The following is a 27,714-nucleotide window of genomic DNA, read 5'->3' as shown; positions in this document are numbered from 1 at the left end:
TTTAGATCTCGCACTGAAAATTCCCCAGAAAGCGAGAATTACTGATAATGTAACGAAATGAAGAAAGGTAATCTTTTTTTTTTTTTTTAATGTGGAAATTTTAACTATTTTCAAGTGGTCTGTTTAAATTTCCATTGAACATTAAACCTGTGCTTGATGTAACCATGAGGCTTGGGAATAGTATTCAATCTTGTTGATGTACCCACAGGGAATTACGAGATTTACTTAAGCCCTTAAAATCTGAATACTTGCATGTGCTGTATTACACAAAACAAAAGTAAGATGGCTTAGTGCAAGATGTGTTTTCGAGAAAGTTTGGCAACTGATTAACGAAATTGTGCCATTCTTCAATGAGAAACATTGTTCTGTAAAGTGTGAAATTTTAAAATATATAGCATCAATTAATTTAGAAAGCAATCACAAAAAATCAGAGTCATATTTGCAAATTTTCACAGGACTAGTAAGTGATTAGTCACAGGATTTAATTTATATTGATACAGCATGGTTTTCAACTTAGCATTTTTCACATTTCTTTGTCATATGAACAATTTAAATGTCAAAATGCAATAGTTATGAAGATAGCTTGAAAAAGAAACCTGCATTTTGAGTCTGATTTTGAGTTTAAACACAGATTTCAATGCAATTCAAATGTAACTAGAAATTTTCAGCATGCCTTGCAATATAAACTATGAAGCCGTGAGACCACATTTGCAACTTGAAGTAATTTAGTTACAGTCTAACAATCACTTGAAGCAGTTGTTTCTCAGTGTTCCAAAATTACAGTTGTTCAAATCATTATATAACTACATAAACATGGGAATAACAAAAAGTAGTAAAATTTATCACAGATCTGCACACGTTGGTTGACTCTTTTCTTTTGACGATATTCTTAGCATATGCTAAGAACATGATGCTGTTACAAAATGCTGGTTATCAAAATTAATCTCCAAAATAGATAACTTATTTATTTTGATAATTTCAAAATATTTTTCTATTCAACTACATAGAGATAATCAAATGAAGAAAATTCCCAAAGCCTGTGGAAACTATCCAACATTACAAAAAAAAAAAAAAAAAAAAAAAAATCATAAAACAACAGTCTCCTATTCAACTTATATAAACAAAGTAATTGTTCAACTTTACACAATCCTAAACAAGTCTTTTAACCGAAGACTAACTTTATATCACTGGTCAGTGCAAAGTTTTGTAAATGCGTATATTACAAATATTTTCAATAACACATTAAAAACACTTAAAAATAAATAGCAATGTCTCCGTAAAATAATGAAACAAACATGAATGCCAAAGTGAAGACTAGATGTCATGCCATAGTCATTTGAAATAAATTGTATTGACACACATTTCACTTTGGAAAGAAGAAAGTCCATCTCTAAAAAGATGTTTGGAAACTTATAAGAAATGATCAGCAAATTTATCTTAAAATGGATGTAAATCAATGCTGTATACATTACTGCATTTTAAAATATCCAAAATGAGAATGAAAAAAGCAATATTTTCATTGATTTTTAGGAAATAGCATATGCTGTTGACAAATTCATATGTAAACTAGGATAATTCTAGTTCCAGGATATCGATGAAATTATTTCTCCTTAAAACAGATGTGAGAAAAAACCAGCACTTGCAGCATTCTACACCTTTCATCAGGCCTGATGAAATTAAACGCAGCAACATCATTTTCTTTTGAATGATGCATTCAGGTGTATGAGAAAGGCAGATGAAACACTTCTCAGAATGTTGTATCATAAATGAGTCGTAAATGCTTTGCTTATATTATGCCAAGCAGTAATAGCTTTAGGGGCCATGACAGTGTGATGGCCAAGATACTGAGTACTGAAGATTCAAACTAGGGTCAAACTACCAGTATCCAGCAACTGTATTGCTGAACTGCTTGTGAACTTGAACAAAAGTATGAATATCTTGTTAGTGAAACCCATAACGTAAGAAAAACGGCACACTTGATAAAATGTTCAAGATTAATGGTCGATTTTGTTATGAATCCCATGGTTCTGACATGTTTTAAATATACTCCTTCCACACGGATAGAAGCTGAATGATCATTGCCTGCTTACTACAGATATAACCTTTCAATGTATAATCTGAAGGAAAGTTTAGGTTATTCGAATATGGCAAAGCATACCAGCTGTTGACCTGAAGAAGGATGCCTTTATGAACATTCTAAGGGAAACTGGCTTGTATTTGCATTACATATGAGGAAAACTAGAAAAATCAACCATGCAGCCAGCCCTTTAACCATGATATGAACACAGATCAAACTACCAGTATTCAATGGTCTTAAGCACTAGTAGGAAAAATCTAACAAAATGCTTGCAATATCATGCAATCAGAAATTCACTAAATGTTGCACAGTAGGATTACTTTTTCAAGTGTCGAGGATGAGAATACTTAATTCTGTTTTGTTTATATAGGTATTTGGTCATGGTATTATTCATTACATATATTCTCTGTTGTTCATACAGATACTAATATTTTAGTACATTTAAAAGTGTCTTTTTCATTAAGTGCTTTGCTTGTCAATATTCCCAAAATTGTGTTTCATATGTTAAGTGCTACTGTACATATAATAGATTAATGGATTCATTACAGAATAATACATTTCAAATATCCATTTTATGCAAGCAATTTTCAAAGTTATTTTTTGAATTTACTTGCTGATAGCTTAAAATATTTTATTTTGAAACAACTGCCTTTTTCACAATAAACTGGACATTGCCAAGAATCTTCAATAATATTCAAATCCTTTAGAGTAGCATTGTAAATAAAACTATAAGAACATTATACATTTTGTTATCTTTCAAAGTCAAACTTTGATTAATTACTCAAAGCAGTGGTTTACTAACTTTGATGACCAATAAAAAATCTTAAAAAAAAATTTTTTTTTAAATCTCATCTCAGAGAACCAATAATACTTTTTTTTTATTCATTATTACTTCTTTATTTCTTTCTAATCATCTATCATATATAAACACCTAGCATCTTCTGAAAGGTAATTGCTAAGATACATTAAAAATATGTCAAATTTTTAAGCATGAAAAGTGATGTAATTCCTATTATTTTAGATAAAAATAAGAGTAATAAAAATAAAAACTTTAGTTAATTATTTAAAACATTATATTATTGCGGCCCACGTTAATCATGTTTTAGGACTCGGGTACCCTATGGTTCTGAGTGTTTAGTCTTTTAATTATTAAGAACACAGTCATACTACTCTAAACAGGCGTGTTACCAATTATCAATAAGCCCCCCCCCCCTCCGCCGCAATTTCACCTGCTCATCCGGTAGTGATGCATCACCAGCCAGCGGCAAAACGGATCACGCACAAAACATATGAGAACAGATTCGTTGTCTAAGCGTTTGAAGAATCAGGTTGCTACCTACGACCACCGAATTCGCCGGGTTACCAACTTTGAACTGTTATCGCCAATTTTGGCGATGTTTACATTTAACGGATCCTCTGCGGAAGTGCTTCTGCATTCACCCCTCCTTTCATCCCGAACCGAGAACCGGCATCTATCTATGAAAATATTTCTATCTATTCGTTGTTAAAAAATTCAGAAAAAATAATAATAAATAAGAGAATAATAATATAAATCTGCAAATGCGAAAAACGACAGTGATAATTCAACAAAATAAACGCAAGAGGAATGGTTGCAAACTTCGAACTAGGGAATAGGACAAATCCGTTGGGTTACCAGGTTTGAACTATTACCGCCAAAGTTGGCGATGTTTACATTTACCGGGTTCTCTGCGGAAGTGCTTCCCATCTTACATATCATTTATTACATTTTGTAGCTCCAAACTGAACTCAATTCTCTTAAAAATAGTTATGTAATTTTATATTATACTGTATCTGACCAACTTTAACATAAAATAATATTTAAAAGCACTAGCATTACAAGAAATTACATGATTTGGTACTTGAAAAATTACAGGCCAGGCTGGCGAAACTTACCAAAGCGCTTAGCTTTCCCCTTAACATAACGCATAGGTGGTTAGGAGATAGACCGCAGGCCGCAGTACATATAAGTTCGGATTGTTTACATCAGAAGCAATCAAATACGAGCCTAACAATCATTACCTCACCTCATTCCGATACATTATCAGCTTTATATTACCCCATTCATTTCAGTACTGTGTTTGATGCACCCACCGGGACTTTTTCATGCATTTGCTTGATATTAGAAGAACGAAATTCTCAGATCAGACTCGGTGAGTAGCCAACGGTATCAATATATTTACTTTGCGTCTATGGGAGTTTGCTTTGCCCTCCCATCGCTATGATATTAGAACATCTATTTCTATTACCAACAGAGACCACGGCCAAAGTAAACACATGTCTTGTTTTACACCCCGTTAAGTCTTTCTGCCCGCAGGGCGAAAAATCAAGCTTAGGTGCGAAGGAAAGACAAATATAAAGCGCGCAATTTTGTTTGAGAGGGGGGGGGGGAATACATAAAATTAAATCGTAGGTGTAGACTAAGGCCGCTTGAGTAACAACTTTAAAATATGTCCGCACCATATTCAACGCGTGGAATGGTTACTAAACTGAATAACTTTTGTCTATGGGTTATAGGCATAAAATCTGTATATTTACTAGACACTCCTTATATGTTGAAGAAAAAGAACATAATCCTGCATGAATATTTATTTTTAGTTTGTTTAATAATGATAAATGGTTTCAGATATTAGGTACTAATATTTAGCTATAAAATAATTATGTTCGAGCGAAATGAGTAAAATCGGACTTTCTTTTTTAACAAGAGTATTGCCATACGTGAAAAGGTTTTGAATTTAAAAAGTAGTATTTGCAGATTTCGGCTGCTTGTACATCGCGCAGCTCCAAATGAATGGCTAGTAAATGAGATCTGTAAAATATAGTTTGACAGAAATGTATGGTATTTGAGTACTTTTACCAATGTAATGTATTTTGCACTCTCTTTTAGATTTCAGTGTTTTCCCTACATAAAATTAATACAAGCATACTGAGTTTTAAACTGATTTTATGTGCTGTATTTGATATATTCTTAAATTTCTGTAAGTAACTGGCATTGTTTATGAGAATTGTGTGGAAATAATCTTTTTGTTTCGACATATTCTGCAATGCAATGGAATTTTTGTTGATATTAGGAATTATTAGAACAGTTATTTAATAATTATATATTTCTATTAGGATTTATATTATTTTAATCTTTTTATTGAGAAATTTATGTTTGTTATAAATTAAAAGAATGCCTACTTTCTGATTATCTGTACCCCCAAGTAAAGTTGGTAACTCATTGACAGTTTTATGAATTCTCAGAGAACATTTCTTTGACTATCTTTACATCTCATAGGTACTGCTCTTTTTATAAATAATAATAAAAAGTGATTTAAGAAATACCATTTTGTGAGGAAAAACAAAAATCTAAGTAGTTAATATTTACATTTTTACAGCCAGTCGATTTTTTGTTTTCTGAAATGACCATTACATATTGAATGTAAATCTGTGTGTACTCATATAAATGTAAGGTATGTACATGTGTAGATTATTGTTATTGTGTATAACCAGGGGCGTAGCTAGAGGGGGCCAAGGGGGGCATCTGTCCCCGGGCACAGAATCCAAGGGGCGCCAAACTGATGTTACGGCATTTTAGAATTAAATGTTTTCCATCCTTGGCAAGCGAAATCTTCATTTGGACCTGAGCGCTGAAAACCCTAGCTATGACTCTGTGTATAACCTGAAAATACACCAAAAAATTAAGAATTCTGTGAAAAGTTGAAACAGGAACGAAGATATTCAGAAAGTACCAGATAATGAAGCTTATGAATATATAATATTTGTGTTCTAGTATTTTCTTTATTTTAATATTTATCGGAATTTTTAGCAAGATGGATTTAAGCTCCTGGCTAATTACATACAATATATACAAAAATACTTCATTCCATTAGAGGTAAGCTGATTACTGCCAAAATTCCATTCAAATAATAATTACTTATCTGCTTTCTAAAAATTTTTTTTTTAAATTCTAATTTCTAAGATATGCCTTGGATACCAGGTGATATATAATCTGACATGGTATATAAAATTTGTAAATATATTCAGCCATATTCTTCTTTTATCCAGAGTGTATTTTAATTCATTCAGCTGCTATACATTTTCTACCTGATGTAGATGGGATAGGATATTTAATTTGTTCAGGTAGAGAAATAAGCTGATAGGCTTATAACTGAAATGAGTTTCTGGGAATGAGTTGTATAGAATGAGAAAAATAGCTTTGCTATTATAGCTAACAACATAATAAATTGAAAATTTTTAATATTTTAAATAAGTTTAAAATGTCATTAAAATAAGTGTATCATACTTGATAAATAAAAGATCATAAAAGACAGATATATTAGCTGCATGTTAGGTTGATCTTTACAATATGGTAACTGGTAGTTTGGCGACATTTTGGAGGCGATAAAGGTTACTACCTGGGACTTTGGTAATAATGTGAGCAGTACTCGGTTCCGATTACGCATTATTTTGTGTGAGGGAAATGAGAGATCGTGGGATATGTCATGTGATATTAATGGACGAATTACGGTTCTTTAATCGGAAAAGGGGGGAAATCGGGGAAAAAATCTGGAAATTTTGTATTTGGCTTTATTCCGTGTTGTGTGAAACAGTGTTCGTAAATTTTTGGATCCCAATGGCCGTAACTAAAGTGAATTCAAAATGGGTATTTATGTATGTATTAATTTAATGTATGTGCTCATTTATATTTTAAGTAGTGTTTTTGAATTTAATTATATTTTAATTAAATGATAGTTATTTTGTGAATTTTATGTTTGTAGGAATTTGGTATACGTTTTAGATGAAGTAAACGTGCATGGAAATAATTTAAATATCTGACACTAAGTATTTGTAATGCTTGCGGTATGAATTCGTTGATGATGTGTATAATGTAATAGAGGATTTAGAGGTAAAAGTTTTTGGATATTTTATTTATATATGTGGAAATGTTCACATTTGGAAAGGGTAAATACTTTTTCGCGATCAGGTGATTTCATATATGTTCTTTTTACCGGGTTTAAAGATTGAGAAAATTGTCATGTATTTTCGTGAAATTTTTCTAATTTATGAGAAAAAAGCAGTGTACATGGATATAGTGAAGAGTGTGCGCAATGCCATTTTTGTGCAATTCTGGGATGTTTTTTTAAGTAAAAATAAGTCGGCGTGTACATGGTTTAGTGATATTTTAATTAAATGATAGTTATTTTGTGAATTTTATGTTTGTAGGAATTTGGTATACGTTTAAGTTGAAGTAAACGTGCATGGAAATAATTTAAATATTTGATACTAAGTATTTGTAATGCTTGCGGTATGAATTCGTTGGTGACGTGTATAATGTAATAGATGATTTAGAGGTAAAAGTTTTTGGATATTTTATTTATTTTATATGTGGAAATGTTCATATTTGGAAAGGGTAAATACTTTTTCGCGATCAGGTAATTTCATATATGTTCTTTTTACCGGGTTTAAAGATTGAGAAAATTGTCATGTATTTTCGTGAAATTTTTCTAATTTAAGAGAAAAAAGCAGTGTACATGGATATAGGGAAGAGTGTGAGCAATGCCATTTTTGTGCAATTCTGGGATGTTTTTTAAGTAAAAATAAGTCGGCGTGTACATGGTTTATGTGTATGTGTTATTTTGAAAAACGCGTAAGGAGTATGGTATTGTGCACTTTTTCCCAATTTTGCAGTGAATATTTGTCATGATTAAGCAGTTTTGTTAAGATAAAATTTCTTGCATAAGTGTAATTCGGCTAGTAGATTGTTGGAAGAAGTGTTCAGTAGATAAAAAGAAAAGAAACATGTGTTTACTTCGTGAAGACAAAATGGCGGCGGGAAAAAAAAATAGAGGGTTGCTGTAAGAGAGTTGGTTGCCAAATTTTCGCCAAAAAACGCCAAGTTACCATAATGTAAAGATCAACCGCATGTTACATTGATGATATACTTAAAATCTTACTGAAGACACGAAGAATATGCTTTGTTGAACTTGGATATTGAAAGAAAAGAAACATACTTTCTGATTATCTGGATTATGTTTAATTATATTAACATGATTATCCAACTCGCATTTAACAAATTAGATAAATCTTTTAGCATTATTTTTAGCTCTGCGTATTGGTCCTCTTATTAGCTGTGTAGAGAAACTAAACTATTATTTTTTATTCAAAAATTGTGCTAAGCCGACAGTTTATTTTAAATAAATTTCTTTCATCAAAATGCAGTTTCTCCATGTGCCCTTTTTTATTCTTTGTTTTTTAATGTAAAACTATTTTTAAGTTTATGACTTTTAAATTATTTATATATATACAATTGCAGTACCTCTGTACAGTGCTTTTTCTCCCATTTATTTTAGAACTAAGGAAAATTGCTAATTCTGTTTTTCAAATCGCTCTGTTATTCTTCTCTTAAAAGCTTTTAAATATGTGAAGATTTTTACATAATTGTAAAGAAAGTTATGTCTTCTTTTGTTAATTTACTGTTATTAAAATCAGTTGAGAATTAAAATAAAGAAATAAATTTTTGGAATGTAGAAGAGAATGCTTTGTTTTCTGTGAAAGGAGAATGTATGCTTGAAAAGAGAGTGATCAGTGCATTGTACTAAAGTTTAAAATTTGTGTGTATCTTGGAAAATCTTTGCGTAAATATAGCCAAGATTAGCCATCTAGCAGCTAAGCGGTGAAGTCGTTGAACACTTGAGTTGTTTTGAATAGGCTGCATGGGTGTTGTGGTTTTTCCCACGTATAGCATAGAGCCAGTTTTCCTTAGAAAGTCATCTGTGAAGGCATCTCTCAATCTTCCATCGTAGGCATCTCTCAATCTTCCCATAGGCAAATGATAGCTTTTGCATGGTTTACCATAATCAGACTAAAATAAACCAAGAGTAATTTTATTTGTTTTTATATTAAATAACCATATTAATTTTAAAAAACTATATTTGTTAAATTACTTGAAATATTTCTTATTATTTGAAAATTGTTTTACAGTTTTTAAAATGATATAAATATCTAGTTCTTGTAGCTCTTTTTAAATCTAATTGCTGCTTGAGTATTGCAGTGCAACTCTTACTAATATGAAATTTGACCCTGATGTATTGTACTGGAAATATAGTCATAATCAAAGCTGTTAAAGTAATTTTCCATTTTATTTATACTGGGGGAGGAAAATAGTTATGTATAGTATTAATGTTATCAAAATAACTAAGATAAATTTGCAAGAATTGCTATTTAATTATATATAAACCTAGAGATTTATGAACAAATAAGAATCATTGCTATTTCATTATGCATATAAACCTAGAGATTTATGAACAAATGTCGAACTTAAAAATTTCCTTTTAATTAAAATGCACAGGAAATGACACTTAAAAATATCTCCACTTGCATTATGAGAAATATGTATTCAATTTAAAAGTGAGAGTCTGACTTGTAATTGTGCATTTTGGCCAAAATCGTGCATTAGTTGAAATTGCGTTAGCTGAATAAATGAAAAGCTGAATAAATGAGAGAAAAGTAAAGCTCAAGTTGTAAAGAGTATTGTGTAGTAAATTTTACTTGCTTTATTTCTCTGTGCAGCAGAAAATTATTAATGTACGTATATGAGGGCTCACATGCAGCAAGGTAATATTCCTTTGGTAAAAAAATATGGCTAATCTTTGGAATATGCTAACAGGTAGTTTGCGACATTTTGGTAAGGCGATAAAGGTTACTAGCTAGGACTTTAGCAGTGTACATGGATAAAGTCGAGTGTGCGCAATGCCATTTTTGTGCAATTGTGGGATATTTTTTTTAAGTAAAAATAGGTTGACGTGTACATATATGATACCGTGTATGTGCAATTCTTAAAAACACGGCAAGCAGTGGGCGATTATGCACTTTCTTCCCAATTTCGCACCTAATCTTCGTCATGATTAAGCACTTTTGTTCCATGAAAGTTCCAGCATAAGCGTAATTCGGCTAGCAGATTGTTGGGAAAAACAATGTTGAGTAAAAAAAAAAAAAAAAAGCTTTTACTTCGGGAAAACAAAATGCCTTCCCCCAATAAAAAAAAAACTAGCAGGTTGCTGTAGCAGGGTTGGTCGCCAAAAAATCGCCAAGTTACCATAATCCAAAGATTAACCAAATATATTTACAGGTGCTCCTTGGCAATAATTGGCAATTTTTTGCAGTACATGGACACCAAGTTTGTGCAGTTCTTTGAATTGTTATTTTGGCTTTGTGTAGCCACGATTTTTGAACCCAAAATTGCCACTATACGAATCTAAAATAGCATGTCAAAGAATTGCACAAACTCGGTATCCATGTACACATCGACCTATAAATCTAGATTTCAAAAGTCCTCTGCCTACAGCTTCCAGGAACTGTTTCCTTCTTACTATTGTGGATGAGTTTTCAAGATTCCATTTTACAATACCTTGCCCTTATATGTCCATACCTTGCCTTTAATTTCTGCATGCCATCTTACTAGATTTAAACTGATGATCTCATATCCGGAAAAATCCAGAATCGCTTAAGTCCCGGTGAGTTTGGATCTCGGGCTTAGTACTGTATTAGATATTCTTTCATATAAAAGTGGCATGATGTAAAAAGCTCAGATAATGCTACGCACATTCATTTTGGAATTTTTCCAGCAAATTCTTGGGTGATGATCCTGAAAGAAAAACTGTCCTAAATGTAATACTAATGTAAGAATTAGTTATGCCAGAGTAAACTGTTATACAGTACAACGTCTGAAATACGGACTCGTTGGAACTTCGGCGATTCAGGATATTAGATCATAAATTTAAATCTGGAAAGATGGCATGCAGAAATTATACAATTTAAAAATTTGAAATGAAGAACAATTATGATCTAAAGGGTATCAAAATTTACAAAAAAAAAAAAAAAAAAAGCTTAATATTTATTTGTTTACTTTATTAAACATTTCTTTCAATGTAAGTTGTTTAAGTTGCTTCCACAAAAAATTCGAAAAGTTCCTTTTTCTTATGTCATATACAGTCAACTTTCTAATGCCATACTCTCGCATAACTTTGAGACGAATATGCCTTTATCCACTTTCTGCAGCAATTCCACGGATATGACTTTATCAATTTTCTGCAGCAATTCCACTTTAATGGACATCGAAACATGGTTAATGATCTTAGCCAACGATGCTATTAAGCTAGGCTAAAACTATACTTTACTGATTCCAAGGAATTTCAGTTAATATAGCAGATTGCGCTGTTTCTTAACTTTCTGATTTGATCCAGCTTATTATTTTCAGCAGGCTCTTATTATTACAGCAATTTTATGAAAATTAAAATTTGAATTTTTGATTGTATTGAAAAGAGTATTGGGATCTACAAAGAACTAAAAGAGTATAGGATCTACAAAGTGAAAGCATGTTTCGATGTCAATTAAACATAAAATGGAACTGCTGCAAAAAATGGATAAAGATCTATATGTCTCAAAATAATACAAGCATTATGGCATTAGAAAGTCCACTCTATATGACACAAGAAAACAGAAAAAGGAATTTTTTGAAGATTTTGTGAATTCATACACTCATTTGCATTGAATAACGGAAAAAATATTCATTATGCTAAAAGTGACAATCATGACAAATTGATGATTGAGTGGGTCAGACAGCATCGCGGCGAGGGCATACCATTGATAGGCCTAATACTAATGGCTCAAGCCAAATTATTTCATGAAGAAATACACTTAAAAACTGAGCGCACGTATCTGACAGGTTGTTTAAACAAATTAAAAAACTGCCATGTTATAAAGCAATTAAAAATTTCAGGTGAAAAAGCTTCAGCTGCTGAACTATTTGCAGATGAATTCATTGAACTCATTAATGGTGAAAAGTAATCTCCAGAACTAATTTACAATGCTGATAAAACTGGTCTTTTCTGGCAATATGTACAGCAAAATATCTTGGCAACTTCTACAGAAAAGGCTCCAACTGGTGTCAAAGATTCCAAAGCAAGACTAACAATTTTAGAATGCGCAAATGCTGCAAGAATGCACAGTGTACACTTTTCGTAATCGAAAAAAGTACATGACCTCGAGCCTTTAAATGAGTAAAGATGTTTCCTGTTACATATCCTGCAAATAAAAGAGCATGAATAACACAAGTGTTAATGAATGATTGGTTTGAAATGGAAACATCTGAATTTGGCTGGTTTACCTGATGCAAAAATTGCCCAGATTGTAAATAACTGTTTGGCTTATACTTCACTTAAAAAAGTTTTAGTGAAAGATAAGGTATCAGTATCAGTCTTTCCTCCAAATTGTATGTCCATCATTCAGCTTACAGATATTGCAATAGTGCACATGCTAAAATGCAAATATAAAGTAGCATTTTTAAAATCGATGTTAAATTTCTTGAATAAAGGCAAGATTATGAAAGAATTTAAAAAAATATTTTAGCATAAAATTTGCTGTGTAGAGCATCACAAGATCATGGTAGAATGCATCTCCAGATACTTTAAAAAATGCTTAGCATAATTTATGGCCAGCTACCATATTTCATGGTGAGGATGATGAAGATGATAGCTGTGAATTTGAACGTTTTCGGATATCGCAAACCAAAGGTCAAATTTTCTAATTAATGGGATTTTGTAAAGAAATGTGGAGATGTGGTAATAAATGAAGATGATATAACATAAGTTTTTCATTGAGATGACAATGCAACAATCATCAATAAATTAATGGATAATGAAATCTGTAGTATAGTTCTAGATTCAGGAAATACTGCTACCGATAGTGACAGAGAGGTTATCGAAAACAAAAAAATTACGACTGACAAGTTAGTCAGAATTCTCCACGCAGCAATTACAGGACTTGAACAATAGAACTTTGTAACTGAACAAGAAATTATACTAAATGTCTGAATTTAAGAGAAAGTATTAGCACAAAAAACTGAAATTAACTCGCATTGTAAAAAAATGTTTAACAAAGTAAACAAATAAATATTAAACATTTTTTTAAATAAATTTTGATACCCTTTAGATAATAAATACTTCATTATTTCATAAATCCTGATTTCATATTTTTAATTTCTGCATGCCATCTTACTAGATTTAAACTGATGATCTCATATCCGGAAAAATCCAAAATCCAGAATCGCTTAAGTCCCGGTGAGTTTGGATCTCGGGCTTAGTACTGTATTAGATATTCTTTCATATAAAAGTGGCATGATGTAAAAAGCTCAGATAATGCTACGCACATTCATTTTGGAATTTTTCCAGCAAATTCTTGGGTGATGATCCTGAAAGAAAAACTGTCCTAAATGTAATACTAATGTAAGAATTAGTTATGCCAGAGTAAACTGTTATACAGTACAACGTCTGAAATACGGACTCGTTGGAACTTCGGCGATTCAGGATATTAGATCATAAATTTAAATCTGGAAAGATGGCATGCAGAAATTATACAATTTAAAAATTTGAAATGAAGAACAATTATGATCTAAAGGGTATCAAAATTTACAAAAAAAAAAAAAAAAAAGCTTAATATTTATTTGTTTACTTTATTAAACATTTCTTTCAATGTAAGTTGTTTAAGTTGCTTCCACAAAAAATTCGAAAAGTTCCTTTTTCTTATGTCATATACAGTCAACTTTCTAATGCCATACTCTCGCATAACTTTGAGACGAATATGCCTTTATCCACTTTCTGCAGCAATTCTACGGATATGACTTTATCAATTTTCTGCAGCAATTCCACTTTAATGGACATCGAAACATGGTTTCGCTTTGTAGATCCTCAGGCAGCCCCAGAATTGGAAAGATAATTTTAGCCTATCTCAATAGCGTCCATTATACATTATTGGCTGTGTATCACAAGATTGTTTCACGAAAGACAAGTTGTTTTGCTAATTGACTTGCTCCTACTGCGCACTGAATTAAGCCAGAATTGTATTAGTTTAGTTATTTACTATACCTACGTTTATTTCTTGCACATGCTTAAAACTAACCTGAGTCCTGAATAAATAAGCTCCCAGATTTACTTTAGGCTTTATCTAGGGCTGGCACTAGATACTGCCTGGTGCAGTCTCTACGAGTCCTTAATTCTGCTACAAAGCGCCTTCCTAAGTTCTAAATTTTCACTGCGCCTAAACTTTGGATTCCAGGTGCTTTTCCTAAGTCATAAAAAACTTCTCATCCCTTAATTTTGCCGCTTGGTGCTTCCTCAAATTCCGAAAATTTTGTCTTCCCTAAATTCTGCCGTCCTGTGATGACATATTCTGCAGCCGCTTCTGGGTTTATGGTGAATAACATATCAGTTATTCTTAATTACAATAGCACTATATTCTTAATTACAATATAATCTTTTTGACCTATGAGTTTCATTAACAAAATCTATTTTTAGCATATGAAAAGAAATTTTTGTTGAATTTTTCGTCAACATTTCTTAAAGCATTTAAAAATCCATAATTATCGCCAAGAGTAATGTTAGCATAAAAGGTTGCCATACACTTGTTATTCAATTGCTAATATAAAAAAAAAGTTTAGACATCACTGCATGAGTCATTACTGAAGCTGTCATGTATTGATAAACACGCAGTGTTGAAAGTAAAATATAATAAATAAAGTTCCAGCATAAGCGTAATTCGGCTAGCAGATTGTTGGGAAAAACAAAATGCCTCCCCCCCAAAAAAAACAAAAAAAAAAACTAGCAGGTTGCTGTAGCAGGGTTGGTCGCCAAATTTTCGCCAAAAAATCGCCAAGTTACCATAATCCAAAGATTAACCAAATATATTTACAGGTGCTCCTTGGCAATAATTGGCAATTTTTTGCAGTAAATGGACACCAAGTTTGTGCAGTTCTTTGAATTGTTATTTTGGCTTTGTGTAGCCACGATTTTTGAACCCAAAATTGCCACTATACGAATCTAAAATAGCATGTCAAAGAATTGCACAAACTCGGTATCCATGTACACATCGACCTATAAATCTATATTTTAAAAGTCCTCTGCCTACAGATTCCAGGAACCGTTTCCTTCTTACTATTGTGGACGAGTTTTCAAGATTCCATTTTACAATACCTTGGCCTTATATGTCATCTGCAAGTATTATTGCTCATCTGCAAAATATTTGCTCAAATTTTAGGATGTTGGCCTACATACGTTCTGAGAGAGGATCTTCATTTATGTCTCGTGAATTAAAATGCTTCTTAACTTCATTTGGTACAGCAACAAGTCGCACAGCTATAATCCTCAAGGAAATAGCCAAGTAGAGAGGTATAATGCAGCCATATGGAAAACCATCCGATCAAGTCACTTTTATGTGTAACAACAAACGCCACACCACCTGAGCATATATATGTTCATCCATGCTAGAAGATCATATAATGGGTGTTCTTTACTTACGCGGTTAACACAATGTGGAACAGTATTAATGAAGAACCATACTAAAGCTAATAAATATGAATTATGTAGGAAGTAGAGCTCATTGAGGATAATGCAGATTATGCTTGCATTAAACTTCTCGATGGTTGTTAAACCAATCTTTCAATATATTTAGCACCCAAAGGAGGTACTCCTATACATGTCCATGATATTGGGTTGAGTGGAAACCAACAACTTTCAGATTCTTTTGCTCAACAGAATGAAGATTTGGCCACTGAAGCTCCTGAACTCGTATCGAAAACTGTAAGGAAATTGACAGAAGAGGATCCCCAAGGCAGTGATTTACCGTGCACTAGCAGAGATGAGGATTTTGAAAATAACTTGTATGGGAGTGAATCCTTGCATCCAAAAAAGCAGAGGCTTCTTATCTAGCAGACTATGTAACTTATTAATAATTTCTGGGAGCGGGAAATGTGGTATAATATTTATTATTATTGGAGTCATTCTTTGTTAAAATATTGTTCTTATAACGTAGCATTTGATGTTCTGTTTTATGTACAGTTTTAGTTGATTAAAGCTTCATTTCAGCTTCTTAAGGAAAGTGATTTAGGTTAATCTTTGAATTATGGTAACTTGGCGATTTTTTGGCGAAACTTTGGTGGCCAACACTGCTACAGCAACTTGCTAGTTTTTGTTTGGATGCCATTTTTTTTTTTTTTTTTTTACTCAACATTTTTTTCCAACAATTTGCTAGCCGAATTACGCTTATGCTAGAACTTTTATGGAACAAAAGTGCTTAGTCATGATGAAGATTAGGTGCGAAATTGGGAGAAAGTGCAGAATTGCAAACTGCTTGCCGCATTTTTAAGAATTGCACATACACGGTATCCATGTACACATCGACCTATTTTCACTTAAAAAAAATCCCAGAATTGCACAAAAATGGCATTGCGCACACTCTTGACTTTATCCATGTACACTGCTAAAGTCCTAGCTAGTAACCTTTATCGCCTTACCTAAATGTTGCCAAACTACCTGTTACCATATTCCAAAGATTAGCCGTGATTTATTATATTTACAACAGCAGTTTCTTCAATTCAGAGATTAGCTCGAGAGCGATTGACCGAGTTGGGAGCTATACTTTAGTGCTTTCTAAGAAGCTGTCTTCATTGTTATAGCCTGATAGTCTGAAGGCTGTGTTGCTGATTGTTTCAGCGTGTTTGTCCAATTTTTTTTTTATGATTGTAATACGTCTTTGGAACTGTCCTGTGTAATACTGATCAATAAATTGTGTTTTGATTCTTCATCAAGTGTTGTCGTCAATCACCAAATCCACGAACCATGTAGAATGCAACAATATAAAATGTTTTGCCTAATTAACTACAGCAATGCTCTCAAAAGCTATTACCCCCCAAAAAGAATTAATGTGCTTCCTACAGAAAATATAGAGGCCTTTGCACAATCTATGAACGCTCATGCAAAATAAAGCTACCTACTGTAAACCTCCATTAACACAAAAACGTAAAATTTTCTATTAAACTGTTGTAATTAGAATAAAAAGAATGGTTATAGTAGATTTAAGGGTTCCCCTTAGATTATCGCGAAGCTGCTGTTTCATTTATCGGCAAGTTGTTTCATTTATGGTAACCTGAGTAGCTGAATGCTATGGAAACCCTATTATGACATAATTTGTTGCGCGATTGCCGTCAACTGGAATTGTGGGAAAAGATTTGGAAAGTATGTGTCAGATTTTGGGTAAGAAGTATGTTGTTATTTTGTGGTTTACATGGTAAAATGGCTGGACGTGGCAAGATCAATTTGAAGTTTCTGTACTATTTGAAATGAAAGGGAAAAAAAAGCATTAATTGACTGGTGTGTAAATGAAAGATTACTTAGTAGGCATTATTAAGTGTCCTGTTTGTAGGAAGGAAATGCGTATGGTCGGACGTTATCGGCACTACGGAGGATACTTTTGTGAATTTATGTGGTGACCCCAGTATACTGATTCTTGTTCAGATAATTTTAGGAGGTTTTTGGATGCTGTTAAGGAATTTTGTTTGTCAGAAGACACATAAATTCGTAAATAAGGTAAGTGGATATTTCTTTTGTGTTTTGATGTATACATGAACAAAGTCAAGGGACAATGTCCAGTATGTGCAATTCTCTGATTTTTTTTTTACTTAAAATGGGTCGATGTGTACATGTATACTGAGTTTGTGCAGTTATTTGAATTATTATTTTGGCTTTGTGTAGCCATGATTTTTGCACCCAAAATTGCCACTAAACGAATCCAAAATAGCATGGTTTTCCATATGACTGCATTATACATCTCTACTTGGCCATTTCCTTGAGGATTATACATATTTGTGTGACTTTTTGCTGTACTAAGTAAAGTTAAGAAGCATTTCAGTGGCCAAATCTTCATTCTGTTGAGCAAAAGAATCTGAAAGTTGTTGGTTTCCACCCAACCCAATATTCATGGACATGTATAGGAGTATCTTCTTTGGGTGCTAAATATATTGAAACATTGGTTTCACAACCATCGAGAAGTTTAATGCAAGCATAATCTGCATTATCCTCAGTGAGCTCTACTTCCTACATAATTCATATTTATTAGCTTTGGTATGGTTCTTCATTAATACTGTTCCACATTGTGTTAACTGCGTAAGTAAAGAACACCTATTATATGATCTTCTAGCATGGATAAACATATATATGCTCATGTGGTGTGGCGTTTGTTGTTACACATAAAAGTGACTTGATCGAATGCAAAACAGGTTGCAGAACTCCTTCCCAATGCTCGATAGCCATGTTCTTTTGATTTTAGTGCCAGCTGGATGGTTTTCCATATGACTGCATTATACCTCTCTACTTGGCTATTTCCTTGAGGATTATACACAGCTGTGCGACTTGTTGCTGTATCAAGTGAAGTTAAGAAGCATTTTAATTCACAAGACATAAATGTAGATCCTCTGTTAGAACGTATGTAGGCCAACATCCTAAAATTTGAGCAAATATTTTGCTGATGAGCAATAACACTTGCAGATGACATATAAGGGCAAGGTATTGCGAAATGGAATCTTAGAAACTCGTCCACAATAGTAAGAAGGAAACGGTTCCTGGAATCTGTAGGCAGAAGACTTTTGAAATCTAGATTTACTCCTTGAAAAGGTGCAGTTGCTTTAAATAAGTGTTTTTCGGATCTATAGAAATAAGGTTTTGCTTCACTGCAGCATATACATGAATTCTAATTTCTTCTAGTGAAAAAGGCACATTTTTAGATCTTATTCAGTGATACGTTTGAGTTATTCCGGGATAACTAAGTTCATCATGTAGTGTCTTTTGTTCTATTTAAGGCTTTATAGCTGCATTTCTTCTGGATAAAGTGTCAGCAGTTTCATTTTTATTTCCAAGGCAGTATATATATATAATATCAAATTTGAAACAAGCAAGTTCTAATCACCAGCACATAATTTTCTCGTTTTAATTTTACTGGAGTGCTGTTGATCAAACATAAATGCCACAGATCTTTGATCTGTAAAAGCTTTGAAGTGCCTTCCAATTAAATAATGTCTCCAGTTTCGTAAAGATTTGACAATAGCATATGCTTCTTTTTCAATAGAAGAGTTTTTTCGTTGTAAAGAGTTTAGTTTTCTAAAGAAGAAAGCTATAGGATGATCAGCTTGACTTTTGAGGTTGCTCCTATTACAAATTCAGAAGCATCAGTTTCAACTGTGAATTGTATATTATCCTCGATTGCAGCTAAAGAAGCTTTGGCTGTATCTGTCTTAAGGGAGCTGAAGGCTTTCTCGGCATCTATACTAAGGGGAAAAGGTCCTTTAGTCAAAAGAAGGCAAATCGTTTCAGAAAAATTGGGAATCCAATGCCAGTAATGAGTAAACATTCCCAGTGCTCGCTGTAGAGATTGCTGTAGGAATCGCTAAATCCATCAGCGGTTTCAGTCAATCAGGATCAGGTTTTATTATATTATTAGCTATAGAGTAGTCCAAGAATTTTACAGACTTCATGGAAAATGTGCATTTTTCTTCATTCAGGGTTAGGTTATACTTCTTAGGAGCAGCCATAAATCTCTCTTAACTTATTATTATGTTCAGCTTCATTCTTGCCATGTATAGTTACATCATCAAGATAGGGAAAGGTTCCTGATAATTTTCATTTGAAATTATTTCATCAATTATTCTTTGGAAAGAAGCAACTTCATTTGTTACACCAAATGGAACACATAGAAGATGATATAATTTACCATCAACGTCAAACACTGTACAGTGGAACCTCGACATACGAATTTAATTCTTTCCAGCATTGAGCTCGTATAGCAAATTTCTCGTATCTAGAAACAAACTTCCCCATTGAAAATAATGGAAATCCAGTTAATCCATTCCGCACCCCCAAAAATATCAACATACAAATCAATTTTTCGAATAAATAACACTGGTAAAGTACAGTGGCTTCTGACACTGACCTTTTAACTGTTTCTCGTTAATCCACACCAGCAACAGCTTATCAACATCTAGAAGTTTTGGACGGTGAATGAAAGTAACATAACTCCTTTGGCTACATCAAGTTTCTTAGTTTCTTTCTTCTTCTTTAGAATAGTGCTAATTGTCGATGTCGAAAGGCCGTAAGTCTTTTGCCAATTTCGTCACTTGTACACCATGCTTGTTTATCTATGATTTCTTTCTTAATTTCAATGGCCATGGGTTCCTTATTTTTCTTTGCATCACTGTTTGAGGCAGCAATATTCTTGAGAGGCATCGCGAAATAATTACTTTCACATTAAATGTAAAAAACAATTAACTCGCAAGCACAGACATGTAGTTCAAAGAACACCAAGTGATCTGACGAGGGGATTCCTCAAGTTGAGCAGGATCGGGAAATGGCACCACGCATACCAGTAGCCTGGCTAATTGCTCGGTACTCGAGTCAATGCTCGTATTTAGAGATAAATTTTTCGCTCATACTTTCCTCGTATCTCAAATTTCTCGAGAGGTGCTCGTATCTTGAGGTTGCACTATATAATGTTTTTCTGATTCTTTGATAGGAACCTGATGATAAGCACTTCGAGATCAGTTATACTAAATATTTTATATTTTGATACTTGTGAGATCAACTCTTCAATTTTGGGAAGAGGGTAAGCATCAAACAGAGTTAAATTTGTTTATAGTCTGTGAATAATCTGTAACCATTCTGGGTCTATGATGTTCTCCTTTCACAACAAAAGCTAATGCATGCCAAGGAGAAGAAGGACTTGGTTCAATAGCACCTTTTTAAAGTAATTTACATACTTCTGTAGCTATGCATGTTTTATCTTCTTCAGTTTGGCATCTTGACTTTGTAAGAATAGGCCTACATTCAGGCATTAAATTGGAGAACAATGACATAGGATGCAAGACCAGTTGCTGATGAGCAGTGGTCTGTCACATTTTAAATTCTATCTCAAAAGAAGAATCATCTTTTAATAAATTATGGCCGATAAAAAGGTCTGCACAGAGGTTTTTCATAATTAATACCTCTACATTAGTGTATACATGGGTTTGCAATTTGATCTTAACTAAAGAACAGCCTGTAATATCCGAGCTTAGAGAAAAGTTAGCCATGGTTATTCTACCAAAATATGGTTTTATTTGAAGACATCTTTTTGCAAAACACTGTTGTATCAAACTTGGTGAACTGCTGGTACCAATTAGGGTAGTCAGCTGAAGTCCATTTACTAGGACTTAAGCTATTGACCTTTTAACCCTCCAAGCGGCCAGGATTTTTGCTAAGAAAGCAAAAATTTCCTAAAACTACTATGAGAACAAATTATTTTTTTTGATTTTAATGTAAAAACTCTCCTAGTGTTAAAAAATTTTATCAACTTTGTACTATTAAAATTTTTTTGATCATTAAATAGATAAGTGAAAGTTCACTTACCTTCTAAATAGGGCTGCCCTGAACTGCCTGCTTTTCCTTCTTGTAGGTATCCGTCTCTATGAAGAACTTCGATTTCACTTCGAAACACAGCTATAAACTTTTTAAGAAATTTTAATTCGTATGAAAGATATCTACAAAATATTTACAAGTTATAATGATTACAAGCATAATTTATACGGAGACGGTCTATCCTTATACATCTGTTAGACGCGTCAGCCGTTCAACTGACTACTTTTAGTCTCTTACGCCAGAGGGCGTTCGTGGAAGTAAAGTTCTAGTAAGCAAATGCGACACTCCCACCTTGAGGTCCAGTATCAACAGAGGATGGACCTCAACTGACCTGTAGTTCAAGTCTTTTGAGATTTCGTCATACGTCGAGTTCTGTACCTCACTAGCATATCCGACTCAGGTGTAAAGTTGAGTTCAAGAGGTATGAGGTTCTTAGTAGGTCTTATAATCTCCCCTTGTGCAGTTTTCAGTTTCACTAATCTAATGTGTCCATCGTGGGATGGCAAAATTTCCACGATTCTAGCTAAGGGCCAGTTTATCCTTTTTTCGTTGTTGGACACAATTACAAGATCACCAACTTTCACAGAAGATGGTTCGCGGATGAATTTTGAGCTTTGTTTTAGTTGCCCTAAATATTCTGATCGAAATCTTTTTCGTAAATCTTTTCTCAATTTGGCTCTGTAAAGGTATCTTTTATTGATGGATTTAGAATCCAAAAGATCTAATTCAGGAACTCCAGTCTCTGTAATTTCTGTTAGAAACATTGCTGGGGTGAGAGCTCTTAAATCCTTTACGTCTTCTGACAAATACGTGAGAGGACGGTTGTTCATAATGCTCTCGCAGTCACAAATGATTGTCAACAATTCTTCGTAGTTCAGAGAAGATTTTCCTAGTACCTTTCGAAGAATTCTCTTTAGTACTCCAATTAATCTTTCCCACCACCCTCCCCACCATGGCGAGGAAGGGGGTATAAATTTCCATTCAATTTTCTTAACTGTTGCATTTTCTAAGATAGAATTCCAATCTATGGTCTTAAACAAATTATTTGATCCAACAAAATTGGTTCCATTGTCAGAGTATACAGTGACAGGTCTACCCCTTCGAGCGATGAATCGCCTGAACGCGTGCAGGAAACTTTCGGTTGATAGAGATGAGACTAGCTCTAAGTGAACTGCTCTATATATTGCGCAAGTAAAAATGACGATCCATGTTTTTTGGCCTCCTTTTAAAATTAAGGGACCCGTCAGATCAACACCAATAATCTCAAAAATTAAAGCATCTCTTATTCTGTCTTCAGGTAGTGGCGCTTGAGGAATCTTATATGAATCAGAGTCGAACCTTCGACATCGTACACAGTTTTGGATAACCTTGCGTACTGTCTTCCTACTCTTTATGATCCAATATTTTTCACGCAAAGCGCACATAACGAATTGTACTCCAGCGTGACTTAGCCTTTCATGTTCAGATTTGATCAGTTTTAATACTAATGGATGTTCTGAGGGAAGTAAAACTGGGTAACGAAAGTCAGCATCATCGTCTCTCTGAAAGATACGTGTCTTCACTTTTATAAGGCCGTTGGAGTCCATGGTAGGTTCTAAAGCACGTATTCTTTTATCTTTCAATCCTTCGAAAGATTCTCGTTGGATGAGTCGGAAAACCACTGTTTCAGCTCCTTTTAGTTCTTCGACTGAAATTCTCCCATGAGTTCTTTCAGATGGTGGTGTTGTAGCATTTTTAATGAATCTAAAGATCCAAGATACAACCTTTATGATCTTTTCGAATTTTGAAATATTGTCAAAAAGTTTAAATTTATCTGTATTCGTGTTATTGCTGGCTGAAACCACAGTTCGTTTTCTCTCTCCATTTACTATATCGAAGTCAGGATGTTCTCCATCTGCAATAGGCCACTCTTCTGGAGGTCGATAAATCCAATCTGGTCCTTTCCACCATTCGGATTTCCTCAATTCTTTTGCAGAGCAACCGCGTGATGGCAAATCCGAAGGATTAAACTTTCCGGGAATGTGATGCCAGTGATCTAGGTTACTCAATTTTCGAATCTCATTTACTCGATTGGCTACAAAAGTGGACCAATTTTCTTTCTGTTTTATCCAAAAGAGAGCATTTGTGGAATCCGTCCAGTAAAAAACTGGAACCTCTTTTAGTTTCAAGTCTTCTCTTATTGTATGAGAGAGCCTGGCTCCAATAGTGCAAGCGAGTATCTCTAGTCGAGGTATGGTGAGTGCTTTTAGGGGAGCAACTCTCGCTTTAGATTGTATCAATTGACAAGTGACTCCACTCTCACCGCTGTGTCTAAGGAAAATGCAGGTCGCATATGCGTCCTTGCTTGCATCCGAAAATACATGCAGAGTGGTACTTTCGTCTATTTTGGGAAGCAATCTAGGAATTTTGATGTCTTTCAAATATTTTAACTGAGATGACCATGTGAAAAATTTCCTTGCTAGATCATTCGGCAGATTAGTATCCCAGTTAATTTTCTGTTTCCAGCACTCTTGCAGAATCAGTTTAGGCAAGAGAGTAACTGGACTAGTAAACCCAATTGGGTCAAAGATTTTACTCAATTCGGAAAGAACAGATCTTTTGCTCAATACAGGGTTTTCTTCATATTTTATGTGACAAGACAAAGTATCGTCAAACAAGTCCCATTTCAATCCCAATACTGACACAACATCTTCATAATCTTTATCAGAAAGGTTTAGAATTGAAGTTTCATTTTTAAGTCTATTATGTTTCCAACCTCTTAGGTCAAATTTTGCAGTAGCCATTATTTCTCTAGATCCTTTGATAAATGAGTTTAATTCTTCAATTGATTCCACGCTCGCTACGCAGTTATCCACATACATGGCTTTCTTTAGCTTTGAAGCTATTTCCTGATGATGTTTTGGTACATTTTCCAAATGGTAGTTAATTGTGGCAGCGAGTAAAAAGGGGCTGGCGTTTACGCCGAATACAACCCTTCGGTGCCGATATATAGTCAGTTTTTCAGGCTGTCCTTTCTCCCACCATAGGAACCGGAGAAAATCTCGATCCGCTGGATTCACACCTATCTGAAGAAATGCTCTTTTTATATCCGAAATTACTCCATACTTCCCCTCTCGAAATTTTATCAAAATTTTGGGGATCAATTCAAGATAATTAGGACCCTTTTCCAGGCAGTCGTTCAGAGATACCGAATTTTTCTCCTTTGCAGATGCGTCGAACACTGGTCGAATTTTGGTAGTCGAATTTTCTCGAAACACTGCTCTATGTGGCAGATAATGCCCTTTGATCTTTTCTGCCTCCGAAATATCGATAGGTTCAATTATTCCCTCTTCTACCCAATCCTTTAAAACAGTTTCGTAGGCTTCTAAGGAATTCTTAGTCTGAAGGGTTTTCACGCGAGACTTCAGACGCTTTTCTGCAAGGATTCTATTATCCGGCAACTCAGGATGAATTTGAAGCCATGGCAGTGATACCTGATACCTTCCAGTGTCATCTCTTTCTAAAGTACGGATGAAATAATTTTCTGTAGCCTTTTCTATTTCTTGTTTTGTTTGAGAAAGAGCTGGTTCAGTTATTCCGATAGAATCAAGAGACCACAAGTCACAGATTTTTCTGTCACTAATGTGTAGTGATAAAAGAATTTCATTAAAATTCTTTCCCTTTACCTTTGTTCTCCCTAATATTGTCCAACCAAGGTGTGTATTCATCGCTACTAAACTCTCCGTTACGTGTATTATTTCCCCTGTAAAGAGTTTTCCGGCATAATCTGCTCCTACAAGCATGTGTATTTCGTTAGGGTGTTTTTCAAATAAACAAGAATTCTCATTAGTTACATCACTGGGAAAAATTTTGTAACCTCTTAGTTTCTTTAAGCATTCCCTATCCTCCAATTTTGGAATATGTGAGCATATGGTTTTTTGGCTCAAAACTTCCATTTCGCATGTGAATCCTGTTTCTGGATTATTTAACTTAATCAGATACTTGTTGTGATTTTCCCTTTTTTCTATTCCTCCAAAAAGCCCATGAGTCACACTTTCCTGACCTAAAGATTTTAGTTTTAATTTCTCCGCAAGAAATGTGCTGATATATGATCTGCTACTTCCGGTATCCAGAATTATTCGTGTAAAATTGCTTTCACCATCTCCGTAAACATTGGCAATTAAAGTTTGCAAGATTACACTTTCATAGGATGAATTATTCGTTAAGGCCTTATTTTCAATTTGTTCTTCCTTAACTTCTCCGTTTTCGTTTTTAAAACACATTATAGTGGCATGTCGTTGTTTACATAATTCACACCTTATTCTAGAAGTGCAAATAAAACTAAGATGCCGTGGGTGTAAACAGCGATAACAGATCCCTTTCGCTTTGCATTTCTCCCTTTTTTTCTCAGTAGACCATAAAGATGCTTGTTTACACGTTATAGACTCGTGATCAGAAGAGTCGCAGAAAACACGTGGTGTTTGTCCCCCCCGCAAACTTGCGTTCGTTAACTCCGAAGCTGTGTGTTTCGCAATAGGTCTGGGTTCACTCAGTTTGTTATGCTTTTGCGGCGCCACCTTTGGCTGGACCTTCTGGAATGTACGTTCCCGTGCAACTAACTGTTCAGAAAGAAATTCCACTAGGTGATTCAAATCGTAATTTGATTTCCGAACTGTTTTATTATACTCCAAAACCAAATCTGTGGGCAATGTTTTAAGCAAAATAGGCGTTAATAAAGCTCCATATGTTTCTGAGGTCATATTTAATGATTCAAGACATCGAATATGTTTCTGTATATAATTGAATAACTTACGGAAATCTTGAATGTCATTAGAATCCTTTAGAGGTCTTATTTTCAGTAATTTATCTATATGGGCGTTTATCAGTACATCTTTATTTCCAAATCGTTCTGTGAGGAGTTTAACTGAAGTTTCGTAATTTTCTTCGGTTAAATCGAAACCGTCAATGGTGTTATAAGCAGTACCTCCCAAAAAGGATTTCAAATAATTAAATTTGCTTATAGCGTCAAGCGTTTTATTTTGGTGTATGGCTGATGAAAAAGTGTTCCAAAATGTCAGCCATTCGCAGCTCTCGCCATAAAACTTCGGAATCGTAAGTTTAGGAAGCTTCACATTATGACTTTCGATTTTAACGTTTTCTATAATACTTTCACTTAACTGTTCAGTGCTTCGTAACACATTAAATTTTTGTTGTTCTATATTAATTTCTTTCAATTTTTTATTAGCTTTGTATTTAAATGTAGTTATTCTTTCACGATATTCGTCAACACCGTTTAATTCCTGGTCTAGATCCTTTATGTTTATTAATTTTTCTATATCGGCATCTATTTGTTTTAACTCGTTCGATTTTTCATTTAAGAGTTCTAAAGAAATTTCTAGTTCCTCTGCATTCACTTCTGTTTTTGGTAATTCAGTTTCGATTCGGCCAATTAATTTTGTAACGGCAGCCCTTATGTGGCCGCGTTTCCTTTTCAATGTATCGATGAATTCCGTCATTGTTTAATATTCAACAATTCAACAAGTATCAGCAATCCACTAATTATTTATGCTTATGTATTATCTATCAACAATTCAACAAGTATCAGCAATCCACTAATTATTTATGCTTATGTATTATCTATATAACTGATATCAATTTAGACAGTTTCAATAATTAGGAAAACAGCAGTTACTGGCAGTCCCTGTTCGGGCGCCATGTTAAAAAATTTTATCAACTTTGTACTATTAAAATTTTTTTGATCATTAAATAGATAAGTGAAAGTTCACTTACCTTCTAAATAGGGCTGCCCTGAACTGCCTGCTTTTCCTTCTTGTAGGTATCCGTCTCTATGAAGAACTTCGATTTCACTTCGAAACACAGCTATAAACTTTTTAAGAAATTTTAATTCGTATGAAAGATATCTACAAAATATTTACAAGTTATAATGATTACAAGCATAATTTATACGGAGACGGTCTATCCTTATACATCTGTTAGACGCGTCAGCCGTTCAACTGACTACTTTTAGTCTCTTACGCCAGAGGGCGTTCGTGGAAGTAAAGTTCTAGTAAGCAAACGCGACACCTAGTATTTCATACCTGGATTTGTGTACTTTTGATATATTGCCTTAATTTCTCCGACATATTTTATAATGCTCGTATATATGCTTTCTTACAGATATCGCAAAAAGTATTCTAGGCCGTATATATACGGCCTTCCCGCTTAGAGGGTTAAGATAGTGAAGAAGCATGATGCTAGTGTATAGACTGCTGCTGTGGAATTAGTAGTACTGCGTACAAGTTTGGATTTGCATACCTTTTGGTAATGGCCCTTATTACCACATCTTCGATATATTGCATCCTCAGATGGGCAATTATTTCGTAAATG

The 27,714-nt window shown here is 33.9% G+C and overlaps 1 protein-coding gene and 1 long non-coding RNA gene across 3 annotated transcripts in view; one reads left to right on the top strand and one right to left on the bottom strand.

The window, feature by feature from the left end:
* The window catches only part of LOC118193402 (uncharacterized), a 56,824-nt gene extending 52,446 nt beyond the window's left edge, over positions 1–4,378 (bottom strand). For both annotated transcript variants that reach the window (XM_085809182.1, XM_085809183.1), the window contains exon 1: positions 3,992–4,378. In XM_085809182.1, the coding sequence (XP_085665308.1) occupies positions 3,992–4,018 (27 nt within the window). In that variant the 5' untranslated portion in view covers positions 4,019–4,378. The remainder of the gene's footprint in view (positions 1–3,991) is intronic.
* Positions 4,379–4,546: 168 nt separating this feature from the next.
* LOC118196798 (uncharacterized) overlaps positions 4,547–27,714 on the top strand; it is a 57,683-nt gene continuing 34,515 nt past the window's right edge. Inside the window, exon 1 of the long non-coding RNA XR_004759466.2 lies at positions 4,547–4,956. This is a non-coding gene — a long non-coding RNA (uncharacterized LOC118196798). The remainder of the gene's footprint in view (positions 4,957–27,714) is intronic.

The sequence above is a fragment of the Stegodyphus dumicola genome, chromosome X2 (assembly GCF_044657685.1).
Source record: "Stegodyphus dumicola isolate Sdum_Otavi_A_Nest chromosome X2, ASM4465768v1".
Classification (NCBI taxonomy): domain Eukaryota; kingdom Metazoa; phylum Arthropoda; class Arachnida; order Araneae; family Eresidae; genus Stegodyphus; species Stegodyphus dumicola.
The sequence above is the reverse complement of the archived record's forward strand: the minus strand, read 5'-3'. Positions and strand labels throughout refer to the sequence as shown.